Here is a 19,589-nt window from a genome sequence, read left to right as displayed (position 1 = left end):
GGGAGAGAAATGCTGCAGATTAGACTGAGACAGGGCAGCAATAAAATGAAATCCAAGGTTTAGAGGGACTTAAGCAAAACCTTTTAAACAGTATTGAAAGACTGAGATATTTTCATGATTATAGGACAGTGGTAGCTCAGTGGTTAAGGTACTGCACTAGTAATCTGAAGGTTGCCGGTTCAAGCCTCACCACTACCAGGTTGCCACTGTTGGGCCCCTGAGCAAGGCCCTTAACCCTCAATTGCTTAACAATTGTGTTCAGTCATAATTGTGAGTCGCTTTGGATAAAAGCCTCTGCTAAATGCCGAAAATGTAAATGTAAATGATTACATCTCATATATCCATCACTAAATCAGAATGTACAGCACTTGGGGTTGCCACTGTTGGGCCCTTGAGCAACCCTCAGTTGCTTAGACTGTAAGTCGCTTTGGATAAAAGCGTCTGCTGAAAATGTAAATGTAATTTCATTTTTGGGGGAAGGGATGTAGAAAACGTGTGTTTAGTATTTGTTTGTTTGTTTACTACGATTTCAACGTCATGTTTTACACTTTTGGTTACATTCATGGAACGGTAGTCACTCATCACACAAGATTCATCAGTTCACAAAGTTAATATCAAACACAGTCATGGACAATTCAGTCTCTCGTCTTTGGACTGTGGGAGGAAACCGGAGCACCCGCAGGAAACCCACGCAGACACGGGGAGAACATGCAAACTCCACACAGAAAGGACCCGGACAGTGCTACCCACTTAGCCACCGTGCCGCTTGTTCAGTATTTGAAAGTGTTAATTATTTCAGTAAGATGTTTAGAAATTGTATTGTTTAAAATTGACTTAATAAATACAATGGTCAGTACTGGGGACACGAAAGGCACCGAATTGTAGGAATGACCCAAATATTAATATATTATTATTAACTTAATCCTCTTTTTGCTTAGGAAAATATTACAAATGTAGCGTAGCAACAGAAACGTCAGTCGTTATTTCTTAACGTCACAGTGACGTATGAGGAAGTCAACTGTAAACAAAACTGAAGCTGCCGAGGAAAACAAAACCTAAATAACAGCAGCGGTTATATTTGTCTTTAATTATAGCTGCGTTAATGTTATTAGATTTAAAAGTACTTATTAGAATATACAAATATGTAGAATTAAAAGGATATAAGTACATTATATATGAATAAGTGTGTGAGGTTTATAGTCAGTAATGGCAGTACAATTTAGTAGAAAGGTCCTGGTTGCTCAGTAACGGAAGTTATGCATTAATACTGATGCTGATTGATGATTAAATGTAAATCTTTGTTTATCTGAGCGGGGATTGTGTTTAGTCCGGATCCGGCTGTGACCGTGTGTTTATGGCCAGGCTGCAGATGCACTGCTCTGTAAATGACAAGTGTGTTCAGCATGTGGAGAGCACCGTGTTCTCCTCCAAAAACAACGATGAGGAGCCCTGTGAGGAGGAGATGGACACCTCGGAGACGGTGTGGAACTGGTTCTACCTGGCCGAGTGTGGAGTCTGGCACATGTTTCAGGTACCTGGCTTGGTTTGTCACTCACAGTTTTAACCATATAGTCCAGAGGTACAGTGTATCACAAAAGTGAGTACACCCCTCACATTTCTGCAGATATTTAAGTATATCTTTTCATGGGACAACACTTACAAAATGAAAATTTGACACAATGAAAAGTAGTCTGTGTGCAGCTTATATAACAGTGTAAATTTATTCTTCCCTCAAAATAACTCAAAATACAGCCATTAATGTCTAAACCACCGGCAACAAAAGTGAGTACACCCCTAAGAGACTACACCCCTAAATGTCCAAATTGAGCACTGCTTGTCATTTTCCCTCCAAAATGTCATGTGATTTGTTAGTGTTACTAGGTCTCAGGTATGCATAGGGAGCAGGTGTGTTCAATTTAGTAGTACAGCTCTCATTCTCTCTCATACTGGTCACTGAAAGTTCCAACATGGCACCTCATGGCAAAGAACTCTCTGAGGATCTTAAAAGACAAATTGTTGCGCTACATGAAGATGGCCAAGGCTACAGGAAGATTGCCAACACCCTGTAACTGAGCTGCAGCACAGTGGGCAAGATTATCCAGCGTTTTAAAAGAGCAGGGTCCACTCAGAACAGACCTCGCGTTGGTCATCCAAAGAAGCTGAGTGCACGTGCTCAGCGTCACATCCAACTGCTGTCTTTGAAAGATAGGCGCAGGAGTGCTGTCAGCATTGCTGCAGAGATTGAAAAGGTGGGGGGTCAGCCTGTCAGTGCTCAGACCATACGCCGCACACTACATCAAATTGGTCTGCATGGCTGTCACCCCAGAAGGAAGCCTCTTCTGAAGTCTCTACACAAGAAAGCCCGCAAACAGTTTGCTGAAGACATGTCAACAAAGGACATGGATTACTGGAACCATGTCCTATGGTCTGATGAGACCAAGATTAATTTGTTTGGTTCAGATGGTCTCAAGCATGTGTGGCGGCAATCAGGTGAGAAGTACAAAGATAAGTGTGTCATGCCTACAGTCAAGCATGGTGGTGGGAATGCCATGGTCTGGGGCTGCATGAGTGCAGCAGGTGTTGGGGAGTTACATTTCATTGAGGGACACATGAACTCCAATATGTACTGTGAAATACTGAAGCAGAGCATGATCCCCTCCCTCCGGAAACTGGGTCGCAGGGCAGTGTTCCAGCATGATAATGACCCCAAACACACCTCTAAGATGACCACTGCTTTATTAAAGAGGCTGAGGGTAAAGGTGATGGACTGGCCAAGCATGTCTCCAGACCTAAACCCAATAGAACATCTTTGGGGCATCCTCAAGCGGAAGGTGGAGGAGCGCAAAGTCTCGAATATCCGCCAGCTCCGTGATGTCGTCATGGAGGAGTGGAAAAGCATTCCAGTGGCAACCTGTGAAGCTCTGGTAAACTCCATGCCCAGGAGAGTTAAGGCAGTTCTGGGAAATAATGGTGGCCACACAAAATATTGACACTTCAGGAACTTTCACTAAGGGGTGTACTCACTTTTGTTGCTGGTGGTTTAGACATTAATGGCTGTATATTGAGTTATTTTGAGGGAAGAATAAATTTACACTGTTATATAAGCTGCACACAGACTACTTTTCATTGTGTCAAAGTGTCATTTTGTCAGTGTTGTCCCATGAAAAGATAAACTTAAATATGTGCAGAAATGTGAGGGGTGTACTCACTTTTGTGATACACTGTATGTATTTGATCACCTAAACATCACATCTGTATGCACTTGTTGGACAGTCATTCCAAAACCATAAGCATTACTGAAGAGTTGACCTCCCTGTCTTACCACCACCATGCTATAACAGCATCCACTCTTTTTTGAGCTGTTGTTGCTCCCTGATTTCCTCAGTGGGTAGCACTGTCGCCTCACAGCAAGAAGGTCCTGGGTTCGATCCCCAGGTGGGGCGGTCCGGGTCCTTTCTGTGTGGAGTTTGCATGTTCTCCCCGTGTCCGCGTGGGTTTCCTCCGCGTGCTCCGGTTTCCTCCCACAGTCCAAAGACGTGCAAGTAAGGTGAATTGGAGACACTAAATTGTCCATGACTGTTCAGTTTAACCTTGTGAGCTGATGAATCTTGTGTAATGAGTAACTACCGTTCCTGTCATGAATGTAACCAAAATGTGTAAAACATGACGTTAAAATCCTAATAAACAAACAAACAAACAAACAAGAACTTACAGCATGGCGTACTGATTGTTTATTTATTAGGATTTTAACGTCATGTTTTACACTTTGGTTACATTCATGACAGGAACGGTAGTTACTCATTACACAAGATTCCATCAGTTCACAAGTTGGATATCAGACACAGTCATGGACAATTTTGTATCTCCAATTCACCTAACTTGCACGTCTTTGTACTGTGGGAGGAAACCCACACAGACACGGGGAGAACATGCAAACTCCACACAGAAAAGACCCGGACCACTCCACCTGGGAATCGAACTCAGGACCTTCTTGCTATGAAGCAACAGAGCTTCCCACTGAGCCACCGTACCGCCGGATTTGGTTACACTGCAGGAATTTTAACTATATAGTCTGGCAGTATGCACTGTATGACCAAATGTATTTAATCACCTAAACATCACATCTGTATGCACTTGTTGGACAGTCATTCCAAAACCATAAGCATTACTGAAGAGTTGACCTCCCTGTCTTACCATCACCATGCTTTTTTGAGCTGTTGTTGCTCCTTGACATTTCCGTCTTACAAGAACTCGCAAGCGTGGTGTACTGTCACCAGTTTATTCTGTACACTGTGTCCTCCACCAGTAAGTAGATTTTACCAGTAAAAAGGTTACTACATACACAAACTCATACACATACATTAAAACCACCTCCTTGTTTCTACACTCACTGTCCATTTTATCAGCTCCACTTACCATATAGAAGCGCTTTGTAGTTCTACAATTACTGACTGTAGTCCATCTAATTCTCTACATACTTTGTTAGCCCCCTTTCATGCTGTTCTTTAATGGTCAGGACTCTCCCAGTACTACTACAGAGCAGGTGTTATTTAGGTGGTGGATCATTCTCAGCACAGCAGTGACACTGACATGGTGGCAGCGCTGATGGAGTTTTTAAACACATCACTGTCACTGCTGGACTAAGAATAGTCCACCAACCTAAAATATCCAGCCAACAGCACCCCATGGGCAGCGTCCTGTGACCACTGATGAAGGTCTAGAAGATGACCAACTCAAACAGCAGCAATAGATGAGCGATCGTCTCTGACTTTACATCTACAAGGTGGACCAGCTAGGTAGGAGTGTCTAATAGAGTCGACAGTGAGTGGACACGGTATTTAAAAACTCCAGCAGCGCTGCTGTGTCTGATCCACTCATACCAGCACAACACACACTAACACACCACCACCATGTCAGTGTCACTGCAGTGCTGAGAATGATCCAACACCCAAATAATAAAAAATTGGGGGGGAAATCGGAGAAAAAGAGGGAAAAAAATATACTATGAGATCTGAACGTTTCAGAACTTACGGAGGGTTCTGGAGTTAATGCTATTAAGAATATCACTAGTCAAGGCGACCGGTAACAAATGCATGGATGAGACATTCAAAAGTTTTTATTATGTTGTTAAAATCCTCATCAAATGAGAAAATTGAATGAGTAGTGACTGACAGTAGAAAATGACATAAATGTGAAATTATTGTTACTGGCACAAGTTTTGTCAAAGACAATGATGTCTCATCCATCTCTTGCTCTCCTCTAAACAGGTTTCAGTGTGTGTCAGAGGTGGATTTTGGATACTGTTTGTGCTAAGGTAAATCTGGGTGTCGAGAGCGCTGAAGTCAAAGTTACCAAGTGGTAAATTTACAAATGCAAACCCCATTTCAGGAAAAGTTGGGACATTTTGTAACATGTAGTAACACTAAGAACCTTTGATTGAACCTCCTGAATCTTAGAAACTAGCATTAACATTTTCGACATTTAGCAGACGCCTTTATCCAAAGCGACTTACAGTACTGGGACAGTATACAGTCTGAGCAATTCAAGAGTCAAGCGAGGCTTTATTGTCGTTTCAGCTATATACAAATACATATTAAAACGAAACAACGTTCCTCCAAGACCAGGGTGCCACATAGAACAAAAAGTGCAAGACAATACAGTGCACAGTGCAGATAAGGTTAAGGGCCTTGCTCAAGGGCCCAACAGCAGCAACCTGGCAGTGGTGGGACTTGTCCAGTACCTTAACCACTACAACTGCCTAACAAAATTACAAAGAAGGAAAAACTTGTAATTAACTGACTGAGCCATTTGAGTATGATTCGTAAATATATTACAAATGTGGTGCGGCAGTAATTTATGCTAACCCACGTCCACAAAGTTTAGATCTGCTATCAGCCAGTCAGGTGTCTACATACAGACACGGAATGGTAGTTACTCATTACACAATGTTCATCATGAATGTAACCAAAGTGTGAAACTTGACATTAAAATTCTAATAAACAAACAAACAAACAAAAAGAGCAAGACGGGCAAAATGAGAGTGAAAAGTTTATAAAATATTCAAGTTACACCATACCACAATAAGAAGCTGACTTAATAGGACAGGTGCAGTAACACAGTGGTGTTTGTTAGCTCAGTGGTTAAATAAGGTCGCTGACTCAAGCCCCACCACTGTCAGATTGCTTTTGTTGGTCTCCTGAGCAAGTCCATTAAGCATCAATTTGCTTGCCTTGTATTCAGTCCCATTGTAAGTTCCTTTGGATAAACATGTCTGCAAAACGCTGTAAATGTTTGTTCCGGTCATTAAATCCTAAATGTGTTCAAGTTGGTCAGTAAAAACACTGAAAGTATTTTATTTGTACTTTTATCAGTTAAATGTTTGAGAAAATTAATTTATTGCATTTACAAAATTGTGTTGGGACCGAGGACTGAGCCTTGTTGAACTCCTTGTGTGACAACTGTTATGGAAAAACATGACCACAGAGGGTAATAAAGTCTGTTGTCAGTCAGATATAACTGACTACGATAAGAAGAGTCTGCAGATTTAAGAATATTAAGAACTTTACCAAGTATTACACATTATACACAGCTTGCAACATTAGTTATTTAAAGCAGGAGCAATACATTCATCAAACTCCGGTGGTCTCCAGATATGCAGATGCATCAATGTTGGTTAATAAATGAGCCTTTTTTTCATGCTCAGCCTGTTCAACAGCTGTACTGTTGTCTTCTGTGCAGATTGATCCCAGTGCAGGATGTTCAGTGACCAGTGAACAGATTGAAGCCAGTTATAACCGGAATCAACACGGCTGCATGGATTTTTATACTCCAAAATACAGCTACAGGCTGGACTTCTCAGGTGGGATGCAAACCACACTGTGAGCATTAAAGCGATCCGAGAAAGACATGTCATGTTTTCAGTGGCCGCTGATTTAACATGTCTTATTTTTGATTTGTAGTTATGAAGCAAATCAATGTCACGACTGGAAAAAAGAGGCCGATTAAAAGGGCCCTGCAATCTGCTACTGGATTTAGGTAAATCAAACAGCATGATGTGCTTGGATTCTTTCTTCACAAATTCAATTGACCTTTATAGTCAGTTCAGATAAAAATACGTGTCGATCATGTGTGTCGAAGCTGTGCAGACGTGTCTTCTAATGAGTGGATTCGACTACAGAGAAACCTCAATTTAACGGAACCTCCATTTAATGGATTTCGGATTTAACAGACAAAATCTGGAAAATCGAATGTCTGGTCCAATTGTTTCAAATTCCCGCGAGAAGCGTACCAACACCAGTAGCTCAGTAATTGTCCACTTTGTGCACGTCTTACTATTTACATGAGCGGTAGGATTTATTTTGTCGGGAGACTCACTTTGTTCTTGCCTCTCGGTGTTCTAGTGCTCAGTTATGTACCAGCGCTGCTCCAGTAGCCACCAGCAGTGCTTCGGACTCAGAATAATTGATACTCACTATATAATTAAGTCCCCACTATACGATCATGGCAAAAAAACATCCTCTTCCACCACACGAGGTAAATTAAATTTCTCCCCAGTAGTACAGTACATGTACATGTTTAGCACTTGTGTGGACTTTTAGTGCTGTGTTTTTGTATGTTTTGACACCCCTTGGAAAAAAAACATTGCTGTTACGGACGACCGCATTTTACGGACCAGTGCTCCCCCCTTGTAGTCTGTTAAATCGAGGTTCCTCTGTATTTTAGACACAGATATGCACAATCAAATATATAGCCATGCAGTCTTTATAACTAACAGTAAAGTCGGTTAAACAGTTTATTCTTTCACTTTATGTTGTTTTTATTTTTACCACCTCATTATCCTGGTCAGCGTTGTGGTAGGTACAGTCTCACAAGAACACTGTGCGCAAGTTAGGAATACACCCATCGCAGGACTTACCACAATCCCCCCCCACCCCAGCCCCCCCGACGCAGCCAATAATGTCTATGCAGGCACCCAGCCAGATATAAATTTCAGACCTGAATGTCAGCGGTGGTGGGCTAACATAATATGTCGCCACTCCACTTCAATATGCCGAGCACCTTGTTATACAATTCAGTAACTTTTTATTGTGGCAGTTTAATGGGTGCCCACCTTTCCAAAAAGTAATTTGATTATTTTATCAGATTTTTTGCACTAACAGAGCTGTCACGATCCACTTCAAATGAGTTTACTGTAAATTAAAGGGGAAAAAACTAGAAACAACAACGGCCAACCCGCCGAGGACTAATGTGGCTTAGTGGTTAAAGTACTGGACTAGTGATAGTAAGGTTGCTGGTTCAAGCCCCACCACTGATTAGTTGCCACTGTTGGACCCCTAACTATCAATTGCTTTGATTTGATTACTTAATTGTAAGTCAAAAAAGACATAAAAAGACTCTTGTATGGGCAGTTGTAGCTTAGTGGTTTAGATACACCACTGCCAGGTTGCCAGTGTTGAGCCCTTGAGCACGACCCCTAACCCTCAATTGCTTAGACTGTGTACTGTCACAACTGTGAGTTACTTTGGATAAAAGCGTCGAAGAAATGCTGAAAATGTAAATGTATTTTACGGTGTAAAAATCACCAGTCTGAGCAACACTCACACTGAATTTCATACTGCTTCTGAAAGCAACACCAGCAAAATACCTTGAGCTTAATGAACTGGTTTTCCACTGGTAATGCAGCTGAGCCTAATGTCACCATGCTTAGTGCCGTGGTAATGAATGAATGAATCCTTTATTGTCATTGCACATTGTACTTGTACACTTGCGCAACGAAATTGAAGTACAACCCCCCCTCTCGGTGCAAGAAAACAACAACAGCAAACAATAATAATAGCACTATATACAAATATAAATCAACACTTAAACAAAACAGAAGCTGAAACAGTAGCTATTGCACATGTCCCATTGAAATTTTTAAATGTAAATTATAAGTTGCACATTGGCCCATTAAAAATGAAATATGAAATTGAACTAGACCCGTTGAAATGACACATGATGTGTCATGTTTGTGTTTAACAGAGCTATGGCCCTGTTGTAAAAACTGTCTCTCAGTCTATTTGTCCTTGTTTTAATTTGCCTGTAACGTCTACCAGAGGGCAGCAGTTCAAACATCCAGTACCCTGGGTGTGTAATGTCTTTTTTAATTTTGTGTGCCCTCCAATGCAAAGCGTATCACAGTTGGACAGTGGAGAAATGGAAGCTTGTCTGAAATAAGTCATTGTGCTTTAACAGTCTGGCAATCTGATGCTAGACCTGGTGATTTTAAGGCTTAATGGAAGGGAATTCCAGCAGTCATGTTACAAAATCTATGAAATGCCCTACTAGAAGAGTGAAGGGTGTGGTAGCTTTAAGCATATACAGTATATTCTTATGGTCACGTATTAGGTTAAATAAAGTGTTTAATGCCAAATACAGGTTGATTTTTAGACCAATTACAGACAAAATATTACTGGTAAATAGGAGGAGTCATTAGTTTAACATTATATAAAATAATGTTATACAGATACATTATAAGAAAGTCTGTAGTTTATTGATTTTGTTTTATTCTGTATTCAGATTTATCTGTGATAACCTGGCACTGCCAGTCCCCTGTCACTGGGAAAGAGTTAACACAGACGAGCCGTATCAGGTATATAAGCATGTGTGTCTACTCTACACCCTACACAGAGAGCATTACTGTGTTGTATTCAGTGTTGTATTCAGCCCTGTATTCACAACCTCACCTTGGGATTTTCTGCATCAGCTTATCACCCTGTGCAGTAACACGTTTGAGTACAAAGAGGTGGCACGACTGTACGAGAGGACCATGTCTCAGCCCATCAAATCCATCCAGAGAATACAGAACCTGGACCTGTGGGAGTTCTTCTGCAGGTTCACACCTTCACTGTTTACTTTGTCTTTTAATGCTCTGCTGCGTGTGTGTAAAGAGAGATCAGTGGAACGATCATACGCTACAAATCAGGTGTAATAAAACATTTGTTCAGGAGTTTTTATCTTGACATTATAATAATTAAAACAATGATAATAATCTCTTAAAAGATCCTAAAATTATGTTTAAAAAAATTACTTTCATTATTGATAGTAATTTTAAATAGAGAAAACAATGTAACAATGTTTGTAGTGCACAAAAGTTATTATTATATTATTATTATTATTATTATTATTGTAGTTACTATAAATACATTTCTACAGTATTTGTTAGGAATAATATTTACATGACACTATATTAATCATTTTATGTGTTTTGTACATAGTATATACTGAACAAAAAAGCATGTTAATAAATATATACGAGGAATCTTTAAAAAGTTTCCACACTTTTATATTTTGGTTGGAGACGGTGAGGGTGGGAGGAGTCATAATCGGCGATGCTGTATGATGCTGGAAAATGCATCGGAAGGTGAAGATGTAGAAAAGAGATGTCATTTGTTTTCAGCCATAACATTAAAACCACCTCCTTGTTTCTACACTCACTGTCCATTTTATCAGCTCCACTTACCATATAGAAGCACTTTGTAGTTCTACAATTACTGACTGTAGTCCATCTGTTTCTCTACATGCTTTGTTAGCCCCCTTTCATGCTGTTCTTCAATGGTCAGGACCCCCACAGGACCACCACAGAGCAGGTATTATTTAGGTGCTGGATCATTCTCAACACTGCAGTGACACAGACATGGTGGTGATGTGTTAGTGTGTGTTGTGCTGGTATAAGTAAATCAGACACAGCAATGCTGATGGAGTTTTTAAACACCTCACTGTCACTGCTGGACTGAGAATAGTCCACCAACCAAAAATATCCAGCCTACAGCGCCCCGTGTGCAGCATCCTGTGACCACTGATGAAGGTCTAGAAGATGACCGACTCAAACAGCAGCAATAGATGAGCGATCGTCTCTGACTTTACATCTACAAGGTGGACCAACTAGGTAGGAGTGTCTAATAGAGTGGACAGTGAGTGGACATGGTATTTAAAAACTCCAGCAGCACTGCTGTGTCTGATCCACTCATACCAGCACAACACACACTGACACACCACCACCATGTCAGTGTCACTGCAGTGCTGAGAATGATCCACCACCTAAATAATACCTGCTCTGTGGGGGTCCTGTGGGGGTCCAGACCAACAGGGTGAAAGCAAGCTAAAACAGTATGTAGAGAAACAGATGGACTACAGTCAGCAATTGTAGAACTACAAAGTGCTTCTATATGGTAAGTGGAGCTGATAACATGGACAGTGAGTGTCGAAACAAGGAGGTGGTTTTAATGTTATGGCTGATCGGTGTACATGGAGTATATTATAACAGAATAAATACCCAATGATCAATTGATAGGTCAGAAAAAAGGATCTACAGAGCTTATGTTACCAATGTAATCTAGGTGATAATTATTAGAAATTAGTTTGAATTAAATAATACAGTACATTAATGAGTAAATAAATTTTTTTATTATTATTATTATTTTGCAAAAGGAAAAAAGCCCAGCTGAGGAAGATAAAACGCGTTATCGACATTGACGAGAGGATGCTGTTTCATGGAACAGGTCACAGCAACATTCAGGCTATCTGCACCTACAACTTCGACTGGCGGCTAACAGGAAGCCATGGCGACGTTTATGGCAAAGGTCAAAATATTTATATTTATATATAAGACTTTCAGTGATGTTATGTGCTACACTGGTTGTGTTTGTATGAAACCAGAACTGAATTCGATTTGTTGATTGTTGGGTTTACTGCACTTCCAGTTAACAAAAATGAGCCGAAAGATTCCCTTTACTGGAAAGAGTATTGCCTTTTAATAACACTATGTGGCCAAAACTATGGGTGTGTTCGAAAACCTAGTGAGCTGCCTTGCTGTCTTACTGCCTACATGGGCAGCTGCCTAAGTAGAGAGGATTCTAATAAGTCATTGACTTACAAGGCAGATCATTTGAACGTGCTACAGCGATTCACTAACTATGCTAACACAGTTAGCCTCATGCCATTCAAACCAATGGGATGGGGTGGCACAACTCGCTAGCATGTCAACTAACATCTTCCTCAGTGTACCAAAAACTGTTAAATTCGATGACAAGCCCGAATTTGCAAATAAATACACTTGTGCACGTTTACACAATAATAATTTATTTACGTTTGAAAAGAACTACATTCATTTCTCGAAATGAAATGAATGTAGTTCTTTTCAAACGTAAATAAATTGTTTATTTTTTATTTTTCTGTGAGAAAAGTTGTGCCGCACTGAATGCTGGGATTGCCTCCACCGCTAAGGCAGCATCGGATGCTCACTCGCTCCTGAGTCAAAATAGCGTTGAAATTTTAAGATACCTTACTAGTGAGGATATTAAGGCATCTAGGATTTCGAACAGCCTCCTTCTTCGAACACACCCCATGTAATGACCTTTGCTAACAAATGCATAATGTTAATTTTTTTTAATGATACGCTTCCAGCTTTGTGGCAACCAGGACCTTTTGTGTCCCTCTGCACAAAGTGAGATCCATAAAGATGGTTTGACAATGTAAAGGTTGATGTAAAGAAACTCCAGTGGCCTGTACAGAGCACTGTGCTCAACCCTGTAAACACTTACTGCAGGGGTGTCCAAACTACAGCTTGTTACCACTTTTGAGCAGGTATTTCGAAATGAAATAAAAGTTGGTTTTCTATTAAGCAGGTAAAAAACGAAATTCCTAATTTGAACTCTGGATGTCGCTATTGAAAACATAAAAAAAAAAAAAAAAAAAAAAAAAACACTGTTTGGAAAAGATACTTTTGAGATTTTGCATAAACGTGGCTGCTCCAAGAAAATGAAAAATAAACAGCAAATTCAGATTTTTGACACTTTACTACAAAGTTACTATATTTCCACTGAGTTTAGAGGGAAGTGTATATGTTTAATTGTCTGAAAACTGTGTTATGAAACAGTTGCTGGATTGAAGTGTAATAATTTTCCCATTGTAAACTGGTGAGGAAAATTTGCTGTGCATTAGTTACTCAAATAAAAAGTGTAATTGTTAGTAATTAAGTAGGTCAATACGACGGCGTATTAGGGCCACTGTAAAAAAATATTTTTATGTTTTGATTTCAAGAATAAAGTCGAAATGATTATGAGATTAAAGTTGAAATGATTACGAGATTGAAGTTGAAATGATTACGAGATTAAAGTTGAAATGATTACGAGATTAAAGTGGAAATATTATGGCCATAGCAGCCTCCTCGTGTTAAAATGAGGGATGTTCATGATTTGGTAAAGTTATACTTTCGTATTGGTTTCACAAATAAAGAAATTCTTGATCTCCTGCACATCAGCACCAGTTTGTTATTAGTGTAAAGACGCTGAAACGGCTTTGCAGTAAACTGTGTTTATTTAGAAGAACGTGGCCACCGGGTGCGCTCAGCGTCTGCGTCGTCAGCAGTACTTCAACCGAGCATTACGGGCTCGTACAATAAACTAACGCCGTATGGCATCGCTATAAATGGTTGCACTGACGGTTTTAGTCGTCATGTCATGTGGATGGAAGTGTACAATACAAACAACGACCCCAAAAATAATGGCAGGTTATTGGATAACCACAGTAACGCACACTGGAGGCTGCCCTCAGCGCTTGCAAGCCGATCCAGGTACTGAGACCTGTGCTTCTCTGAACTGACAAGCCCACGACGGCTGCACACTCTTTAGTAATTAGAATAATAATTTAGAATAATATTTTGACTTTATTTTTATAATATTTCGATTTTAATCTTGTAATTATTTCGACTTTAATCTCGAAATCGAAACTTATACGACTTTATTCTCGAAATCGAAACTTATACGACTTTATTCTCGAAATCGAAACTTATACGACTTTATTCTCGAAATAGAAACTTATACGACTTTATTCTCAAAATCGAAACTTATACGACTTTATTCTTGAAATAGTAACTTACATGACTTTATTCTCGAAATAGAAACTTATACGACTTTATTCTCAAAATCAAAATTTATACGACTTTATTCTCAAAATCGAAACTTATACGACTTTATTCATGAAATAGAAACTTATATGACTTTATTCTTGAAATAGAAACTTATACGACTTTATTCTCGAAATAGAAACTTATATGACTTTATTCTCGAAATAGAAACTTATATGACTTTATTCTTGAAATAGAAACTTATACGACTTTATTCTTGAAATAGAAACTTATATGACTTTATTCTTGAAATAGAAACTTATACGACTTTATTCTCAAAATCGAAACTTATACGACTTTATTCATGAAATAGAAACTTATACGACTTTATTCTCGAAATAGAAACTTATATGACTTTATTCTTGAAATAGAAACTTATACGACTTTATTCTCAAAATCGAAACTTATACGACTTTATTCATGAAATAGAAACTTATATGACTTTATTCTCGAAATAGAAACTTAAAAAACTATTTTTCTTTAAAGTGGCCCTAATACGCTGTCATAGGTCAGTGCCTGACTTTGGTGTTTTTTTCTTTACTGAATGTAAACAAAGTCCTACAGACACATTCCAAAATTTAGTGGAAGGCCTTTCCAGTAGTGTGGAGGAATGGTCTTATATGGAATATGTTGGATATCAAGCTCAATGGTCAGTTGTCCACATACTTTTGCCCATGTTTGGTGATTTTTGTCAAAGTAACTTGTCAAATATGTAAGCATGAAGCAGACTGAACTATATTAATAGTATTGCTGAACCTAATTGTCTGTGAGTTTAGCATGTTCTTTACATGTTTGTTTGTTTATTAGGATTTTAACGTCATGTTTTACACTTTGGTTACATTCATGACAGAAACGGTAGTTACTCATTACACAAGATTCATCACTTTACAAGGTTAAACTGAACACAATCTTGGACAATTTAGTGTCTTCAATTCACCTCACTTGCACGTCTTTGGACTGTGGGAGGAAACCGGAGCTCCCGGAGGAAACCCACGCGGACACGGGGAGAACATGCAAACTCCACACAGAAAGGACCCGGACCGCTCCAACTGGGGATCGAACCCAGGACCTTCTTGCTGTGAGGCGACAGTGCCTTTACATGTAGGCCTGGGTATCCTCCAGGTACTTTAGTTTCCTCACACCTCTCAAAAACACAGAATGCACATTGGTTATTTATATTGCCTCAAGCTCTAATAAATAAATGAATGTGTAAATCTATAACGCCCTGTCCAGAGTTTATTACCACCTTGCGACCAGTTATTTTGGGTGACCAGACCATGATCAGAATAAAAGGGGGGCAGAAGTATGTGTCTGCAGTTTTAATTTGTATTTTGTGGTATTTTTTATGAAGGTGAAGCTGTTCATGATGTTCCCAAGTAATTTTGGATATTCCCAAATAAACACAATAGACAATAATAATGGTAAAAGTGGTAAACAATTTAAATCAGTTTAATCTCTGTAGATTATCACTAACAGTTTAAAATAACCAGGTCAAAAATAACATACAGTTCTGGATTTTCTTTTGAAGTAAACATTGTGTTCTTGTCCACAGGAAGCTATTTTGCTCGTGACGCCAAGTACTCCAGCAAGTTCTGCCACTCCACCAACAAGCATAACTACACACTTCAGAGACACGGCCTGGCGCCGCCCATCTTTCAGAGCGATCCGCCATATAAGTGCATGTTCTTGGCGCGAGTGTTAGTCGGCGAATACACGGTGGGACACCCGCACTTTTGTCGTCCACCATCCAAAGACTCGAGCATCTCCAACTTCTTTGACAGTTGCGTGGACGACATGATCAACCCCAAAATCTTTGTCATATTTGATAGCAACCAGGTCTACCCAGAATACCTGATTGAATTCTACTGACGAAGGTAAATAAAAATGACACTGGAAGCTGTTTAGTTTTATGTTGCAGCGTAAAGAGAAACTCCGTGCCAGTCATAAATACCTAGACCAGGAGTATGGAACTCTTATTTCTGTCCTGCAGTCCATTCTGGTTTGATAAACCCTGTGCCAGCAATGGAAGTAATCATTTATTTATTTATTAGAAATTTAACTACATGTGGACAGGTAGTTACTGGTTACACAAGATTCACCAGTTCAAGTCATGGACAATTTTGTATCTACAGTTCACCTCACTTTCACGTCTTTGGACTGTGGGAGAAAAACGGAGCTCCCGGAGGAAACCGACACAGGTGTTAATCTTTCACTGGTTGGTGTTCTGAAGACGTATGAACTGCACATGAATTAAAAACGTTTCACTATCATCAACTGAGGCATTGTGTCCTGTGGATAGGAGTGTTGTCATCCTGAAAGAGACACTTCCCATTAGAATAAAATGTTTCATCGCACTGATGAGTGAACTACAAACAACTTTGCATTGATTTGCAGATACCCTTTTCTCTACCAAGACAAGTACATTTAAAATATAAAAAAGTAGATTTAAAATATGCCAACAAAATGCCCCCCCCATAGCATCTGAACTTCTTATTTTTATTTATTCATGTATATATTTATTTATTTTAATTTTGCAATTGGGTTGCAAGTGATGTTAGGCCTAAACTAGGTAAAAATAATAGTCATAATTTTGACGTATAGCAACAACATCATAGTAATAATCTAGAATGTCTTTTATTAATTTGTTGTAAGCTGTGGTACGTAACTTTTGGAAGTGATGGTTATATAGAGGCCTTATGCCTAGTTCACACGATTTTTGCCCTGATTTTTGCTCGGCGACTGGTCGGTGGTAGATTTGCCGGCTCGGGAGCAACTCGGTGTTCGCTCTGCGATCAAAACTCGGCTCTCAATCGCTATGTGTGAACTGTTCAACAACTCGATCCGAGCGGCTCGCCGAGCACTCGTCGACTGAAGTTATATATCTAGCTTGTCAAAAATCTGGATATGAGTCTGCCGACTGGCAATGAGTGCTATGTCTAACAGCCAATGAGAACGCAAGATACGGGGTGAGGGGCAACGCAGGGGAGGAGTGTAAAAAGGTGGGACAGGGCCATAATATAGTTTATATCAGAATACATCGACACACACACAAGTTTTACAGTATTTCTGACCTTATCGTTCTCTACAAAACACCAACACTGCATTGCAATGAATATTTATTAACCTCCAACTCACTACAGAACAATCCATGCTGCTGGCGTAGCCAAGTCCACTCAGATTTATTTATTTTTCCTCTTTGATTTTACGCTACACATCAGCGCACAAACTTTAATCGCTCACTACTTGTTTATGTGCATTTCTGGACGTGGTATCATTAAACTTTTCATCACTTTTGCTTTTGCGTGACAATATGTAGTTTGGGAGACCAGAGAAGCTCGCCTGCGATTCCAGTTGGTGGTAGATGGTGTAGTGTGAAACCCCCTATCGCCGATCAGTCAAGTAGTGTGAACGCCACACCGACTTGAAAGACTCCCGATTACAAGAGATCCAGTCGTGTAGTGTGAACTTGGCATTACCTGCACAAATATGACCTAATGTAGCAATTTATTATTTAAGAACTCATCACAGTTGCACAGTGGGTAGTGCCACACAGAAAGAAAGGCCTGGGTTAGATTCCCCGGCCAAGGTTCTTTCTGTGTTTGCGTGGGTTTTCTCCAGGTGCTCCAGTTTTGTTCCACTAGTCTAAAGAGATGCAGTCAGGATAATTAGAGCAACTAAAAATTGCCGTGTGTGTGCCCGGTGATGTCAGACCCACCATGACTCGGACCAGGATGAAGCGGGTGGTAAAACGGACAATGAATTAATTAATTATTTAAGACAATCTAGATATAGTAAATCAAATAGATATAGTACTTAACAATCAATATCCCTATGACCTCTATAATAATAATAATAATAATAATAATAATAAAGAAAATTAGGATTTGAAGAACACATAACATTACACAACTAAGATTTATTTGGTGACTTTTTTTTTTTTAGACAAAACGGGCCATTATTTTGATCCAAAACTATTTTAATATTGCTGGAAGTCAGAAGACGCTACATCCACACTGTCTACATAGAGTTCCTGCGGACATGCCCATGCACACAAACCTTATACTATGCATTTGTGTCAAGACTGTACGTGTAAAACACTGTAAATGTTATTTTTTTATTTTTAATGTAATTATTGTATTTGTTTATTTTGAGTTGTATTTATTTACAGTTGAATTCTGTTTTCATTTATTAGGGCCCAATTTTGCAGCAACAGTTTAAGGAAGGCCCTTTCCTGTCCCAGCATTATTGTGCCGTCGTGCATAAAGTAAAAAGCTCTATAAAGACATGAAGAAAAAACTTGGTGTAAAGAAACTCCAGTGTCCTGCACAGAACCCTGACATCAGCTCTACTCAAGAGCTCTGGAATGAACTGGAACATCAACTGAGGCTTACTTGACCAACATCAGTGCCCAGATATACAACTGAATACAATTTTAAATGAATGGGCACAAATTCCCACAGACATACATTAGTCTTGTAAGAAGTTCTCTCAGAAGAGTGGTAGTAGTTATAGGTGAAAAGATCACATAAAGGTCACTGTTTTAATACCATTGGTTTTTTAAATGGAACGTCCAACAAGCTCATGCACTGGTGTCCAAATATTTTTGGCCATATAGTGTAGATCTTTATGGTAACAAAAAACACAGATGCGGACACATAGATACTACACAGGTAGGTACCTCATTCTCACTGGGAAGTGTGGTGGATCTGTGATATGTGCCGGTTTCCTTTTAAATGCCCAGAACAGCTTGTTTGTATACATTATATTATGGACTCCATCAAGTACCTGCTGATGGTAAAACCTGATTGCCTCAGCCAGAAAGCTTAAACTAGGCCATGACTGGATCTTACAGCAGGAGCTTTGCTGGGGTGCTAATATTTGCAGAAAGGACGTTATCTAAAAGAGAGTTGCTAGGGAAAAACACTGCTTATCAGAAGGAACATCACACATTTGTCAGAAAACACTTTGATGACCCTGAGCCTTTTGGGATGATGTTCTGTGGATGCCATGGGTCCTGGTAACATGTAAAGGGTCATGTAAAGTTAACAGCATTTTAAGCTCAAGTGTAGTTGGGAGCAAGTTTAACTTTGAAATGCAGTGGTAGCTTAGCGGTTAACACTAGAAGTGTTGTGCAACCGGACATTTGACCACTGTGATGTCTTACTAAAAGTGCCAGGCCTGTTTGACCCTCTTACCCTGCTTTCACACTGAGAACGACTTTTCGCCTCATCGCCCTGTGTTTACACCAGCAGCGCCATTATCGCCTGTGGACGTTTGGTTGCCATGAGTTACCTGATGCCAAGACAAAAAAATGCCATGGCAGTACTGCGTACTTTACTGATTAGTGTCTACAGAGTGCATAGAAATACAATTTGACGGTGGTGCCGCGGGATACCCCGAGATTCTGAACACCACCAGATCGAATCTCAGATCTGCTACCAGTCAGCTGGGTGCCACCTAGCGGGCACAATTGCCAGTGCCTGCAGCAGACACATATTGGCCATCGAGTCTGCTGGCTGGGGAAATGACCAGACTAAGTGGGTGGGGTCTTCAAACGCTTTGCAAGAACCCTGGTTACGGTTATGCAACGTGACAGCAACATTCACGCTGCCTCCTGTTGCAGCTCTAATGAAAATGATTACGA

The 19,589-nt window shown here is 39.8% G+C and overlaps 1 protein-coding gene across 2 annotated transcripts; it reads left to right on the top strand.

Annotated features, from left to right (window-relative positions):
• Positions 1–1,201: 1,201 nt before the first annotated feature.
• Positions 1,202–18,491, top strand: LOC134316095 (protein mono-ADP-ribosyltransferase PARP11). Of its 2 annotated transcripts, none has more exons than XM_062996478.1 (8): positions 1,202–1,531; positions 6,739–6,859; positions 6,960–7,035; positions 9,559–9,631; positions 9,746–9,873; positions 11,470–11,621; positions 15,498–15,819; positions 16,078–16,219. In XM_062996478.1, exons 1-7 carry the CDS (start codon positions 1,355–1,357, stop codon positions 15,812–15,814), a joined length of 1,044 nt encoding a protein of 347 aa, XP_062852548.1. In that variant the 5' UTR covers positions 1,202–1,354; the 3' UTR covers positions 15,815–15,819; positions 16,078–16,219. The 2 variants fall into 2 exon arrangements, with proteins under 2 accessions (XP_062852548.1, XP_062852547.1); XM_062996477.1 differs by lacking the exon at positions 16,078–16,219 and adding an exon at positions 18,138–18,491 and having other exon boundaries at positions 1,203–1,531.
• The last annotated feature ends 1,098 nt before the right edge of the window (positions 18,492–19,589 follow it).

Source organism: Trichomycterus rosablanca, chromosome 1, assembly GCF_030014385.1.
Source record: "Trichomycterus rosablanca isolate fTriRos1 chromosome 1, fTriRos1.hap1, whole genome shotgun sequence".
NCBI lineage: Eukaryota > Metazoa > Chordata > Actinopteri > Siluriformes > Trichomycteridae > Trichomycterus > Trichomycterus rosablanca.
Note: the sequence above shows the minus strand (reverse complement) of the source record. Positions and strands in the feature narration are given on the sequence as shown.